This window comes from Trachymyrmex cornetzi, unplaced genomic scaffold (assembly GCF_001594075.2).
Source record: "Trachymyrmex cornetzi isolate Tcor2-1 unplaced genomic scaffold, Tcor1.1 scaffold230, whole genome shotgun sequence".
In the NCBI taxonomy this organism is placed as follows: Eukaryota; Metazoa; Arthropoda; class Insecta; order Hymenoptera; family Formicidae; genus Trachymyrmex; species Trachymyrmex cornetzi.
The window spans coordinates 1,676,605-1,680,741 of record NW_017296957.1 but is presented as its reverse complement, the minus strand read 5'-3'; the positions used below and the strand labels follow the sequence as shown (position 1 = coordinate 1,680,741).

Genomic DNA, 4,137 nt, shown 5'->3' with positions numbered 1-4,137 from the left:
CTGTTTGCAATTTTGCAATAATTAAGTTTTTCGTAAGTTATGCAAAAATGAGCGCCTGACAAAATGGGCTCCAAAACTGACAAAGTAGGCTATATATATATATATATATATATAATATCAATATTTATCACAAATTTCAGTTTGCCAAATCCATCATCAGTCAATCACATCTGACCCCAGTGCCTCTTCAAGTTGTTCCAGTATATTGGAAATATGACCATGCTTTACAAATATTTCCAACACCAGATCTCATTGTGATTGCTGACAATTTTGAAACATATACGACTAACTATTCTGATTGTTATGTGATAAATCCCGGAATGTTTGCGAAAAACAATTTTTCATTTCAATCTTATGTGCCTGCCATTAATCAAATTCAAGATTGTCAACTTCCAAACGACACTAATGTTACTTAAATCAAGAAGGTAATTATATGAAAAACCATAGCAATTTTCTTCATAGACATTGTATAGAGTTACACTGAGTATTAATACATGAATGATTCTTTTATAAGTTTGTGTATTTATTTCGCTTTGATAACAAAATCTTGTTTATTTTTACAATATTTCGAAAACGCGCTGATAATAAGTCCTTAAATTATAATTTTCGTACATATAAACGTCTATATAAACGTCGAAACAAATTAATATCATAGGACAAAAATAATTTAATTATGAAAAGGACTTCTAGATGATTTCTTACAATTAATCTTCTGTGTCCAATAATACAGTAGGAAATATTGAAACAATTTCAATTTTTAGGAATATACTTATAACTTCGTGAACAGGGGCGTGCCTAGTGAGCATATGCATCTATGTGCAATGTGTGCCAAAGCTAGAGGTAACCGAAGCACGCCTCTGATCATGAACATATCTTTTTCTAATTACCTGATTTTCTATCTCCTACATTAGAAAGGGTGACAGAAATATGTATCAAATTTGAATAGGACGCAGATGGTATGCTTACTTCTTCCCATTAATTCATATAAATAGGTACATAGAATATTAAACACAGTGTTTCTATCGTTTTGCAATATACATAACATTATACAGGTACAGACTGGGCCCCAATTTATTTCAATTTTGTTGCGCTGGAAGTATAAGTCAATTACTGCCCGTAATAAATCAAATACGTTTTTTAAGCGTAAAAAGTTGTTAATGTCCAATCGTAATATTACAACATGATAATACTAACACCTTGTGTGAGCAATATAATTTTATCCTTTAGCAACTAGTTGCTTTGATGCTAAAAAATATAGCGCATACGGATATTACGGAAACAAATTTACTTAAAAAATCAAAGTAAATTAATAATGATTTCCTGGAAGAAATTTTTTGTATATTATATTCTATGGTTTCGCTTATAAAATATTTCAAATGCAACATGCTCTAAATATTGTTAATACTTTACATAACGGAAGTTAATGATCGACACAAATATAAGTTTTCTTCAAAACATTTAGGAAGTAAATTTAATATTTTAAATATCAAGTTAAAAAGTGCGAACATGTAGAATCTCAGAAATCGAAATAAAGGATTACGTGTGTATGTGTATATTTGTGTGTACACACACACACACGCACGCACATACACACACATGAAAGCATAAATTGCAACTACACACATTAACTCATCACATATATTACAGTGCTATCTGTAAAAAAAAAGTACACTCTTACGTCTATTGCACTTCCTTGTAAACACATTATTTTCGTAATTTTCTTCGTACGTTATTCAATTCCTCCTGCAAAAATTATCATAATACATAATAATACATAATATTTTATTTTAATACATATATTTTATGTACAAGTATAACTTCAGTCCAAACGGACGGCGTAATAATCCTTCATGTTCTGTATCTCACGAACCATTATTTTTCGTATGTAGTTCTCCTAAAAGAAATTATATTTATAAACAGTGTTCATGTAATTCACAAAATAGAAAATGCAAAAAGCCACCTCGTAGTGATCGAAATTACGATTTTAATTTTTTATTAATACGATTAAACAACGTAGAAAAAAGATAAAAATAGCAATGTTTTATTCTAATTTTATTTAATATTATAAAATATATTTTAATATTACGAATTATAGCTTAGCTGAAAATTAGTATTGATATTTTCTGTAAAAATTGTTAACTATATCGGGGAAAAAATAGAAAAAAATAGCCAATGCAATTGTTTACGTACTTTCTCTTTGATATCTTCGGCAAGCCTGATTTCTTTCTTCGGCGTCGAAATACCAAAGCGTAATGGCATATCTCGTTTTGAACGCTGGTTGCACTTCATGCGGATTTCGCCTGTCCGACCAGAAAAATAATATCCTGTCAAACAAAGGTTCTATGTTTGCTACTTGATCGCGCCATCCTTCAGGAAATATCCTCAAAAGTCCGCCATTCTCCTGCGTACAATAAAAAATGCGTAATTATTTATAAATTTCTATCGTGATAAATTATTTTATTAGATTTGTAATTAACAATTAAAAATAAATTAATACATATATAAAATTTCACCTTAACGTCCCAATCTCGATTAAGATAATAAATGGCTGTGATACAACGTCCGTCTCGGTTAGGATTATCCACATGTTTCACATAATGTGAACCGTGACCAGGATAACAAGCTACCATCGCCTGGAATTTCGAAAAAAAAAAGAAAAAATTTTATTAAAAGAGACGAATATACATATAATTGACAGATTATTATGAATTGTGACTAACTTTGTAAATTCCGAAAATATTCGATTATTTAAATATCTCGACGCAAGTCTATTTTACACAAGATAAGAAAAAGTTTATTACTGATTTGTATTATCAAACATGAATGTGATGGGAAGGTATTCATTTATTCCGATGCGCAAGGAAAATGTATTCAATTTTTCATATTTGATGTTATAATTTAATATTGCTGCAATGAGAGATCTGCAAAGATATTTACGCGCATTATTTTTCCTTCTTTGAAATATAAATTTTTTTATATCAAATTTTACATTTTACTATAACGAATATTTATGTATAAAAAGATAACAAATGTTATTTTTTCTAGAAATATACAAGAATACTAAATAATTTAAAGTACAAACTGTGTAATTATATGTACATAGTTTATTTAAAAAGAAAGAACATATAGATAACGAGCAATAATTGACGATTAGCATTGTTGTATTTAAAAACAATTATACCTAGATTATATGTATTTTAACGCAGTATAAATATATAATTTAATGGAAGAGAGAAAACTATATGTAACATGTATAATATACACTTTTAATACGTTTAACATATGACGTTTATCATTTGTTCCATTGATGGGAATAGTCATTAATAGATAATACTCATTAACAGACAAAATATTTTATACTTCTTTTTATCTTGCCAAATTATGGATATATACTATTGTATTACACTTACGACGCAATTATAAAACAAAAATAATTGGCTGACTCAGCATCGAAAGCATATTACCTTACGTACGTAGTCTCACATTTTCTGATAACAAAGTCGAAAAAGTTCTTATGTTAACTGTTCTAGTACTTCAGAAAAAAAAAACAATATACTTTTTTAAGTACATTTTCTATACGACCTTTAACATACAGTCTTTAGCTAATTTTGACTTTAAAGTATTATAGAAAGTATGCTTGTATGCATGTATATTACATAAGAGACGTTCTAAATGTATTATAATACACAAGGCATGTTTTACGTAATGCTTTCTACATTTAAAAAATGTAAAATATTGTATTTATGTTAAATACAACATGTTCAAACGTCTCGACTTTCAAGGACATGGCCATTGATCAAAATGTCTTAGATTTTTCATCACACGTAACTAAACGTAGACATATTTCTTTGAAACTTCAATCATTAATTATCATCATAATTTATAACATTTATGCAGTAAAGAATAAACGAAGTGAATATATAATACTAGTTTCTTTTATTCGTCACTTGTTATTCGGATAAGGATATTTATGGCTCGAAAGTACGCATACAGCCACGGATGGATTAACTGAGATTGTGTATTATTGTAAATATTTTCGCACGCGCATAATTTATGACACAGCTAAAATAACAGTAAAAATAACAGTGTATACATATATATATATATATATATATATATATGTATATATATATAATG

General features: G+C 28.2%; 2 protein-coding genes across 4 annotated transcripts in view; one reads left to right on the top strand and one right to left on the bottom strand.

The window, feature by feature from the left end:
• The window catches only part of DNApol-epsilon58 (DNA polymerase epsilon subunit 2), a 3,719-nt gene extending 2,418 nt beyond the window's left edge, over positions 1-1,301 (top strand). Inside the window, exons 4-5 of the mRNA XM_018507181.1 lie at positions 141-425; positions 1,053-1,301. Of these exons, the coding sequence (XP_018362683.1) occupies positions 141-416 (276 nt within the window). The 3' untranslated portion in view covers positions 417-425; positions 1,053-1,301. The remainder of the gene's footprint in view (positions 1-140; positions 426-1,052) is intronic.
• Positions 1,302-1,359: 58 nt separating this feature from the next.
• The window catches only part of Hph (HIF prolyl hydroxylase), an 11,010-nt gene continuing 8,232 nt past the window's right edge, over positions 1,360-4,137 (bottom strand). Inside the window, exons 3-6 of one of the 3 annotated variants that reach the window (XR_001940102.1) lie at positions 2,514-2,633; positions 2,191-2,401; positions 1,810-1,894; positions 1,360-1,743 (exon numbers count right to left, since the gene is read on the bottom strand). Coding sequence is in view for 2 of the 3 variants with exons in the window: in XM_018507175.1 (XP_018362677.1) it covers positions 1,863-1,894; positions 2,191-2,401; positions 2,514-2,633 (363 nt within the window). In the remaining variant the exon portion in view is untranslated. Of the gene's footprint in view, positions 1,895-2,190; positions 2,402-2,513; positions 2,634-4,137 lie in introns of all 3 variants that reach the window. The other 2 variants (XM_018507175.1, XM_018507176.1) reach the window with 2 other exon arrangements.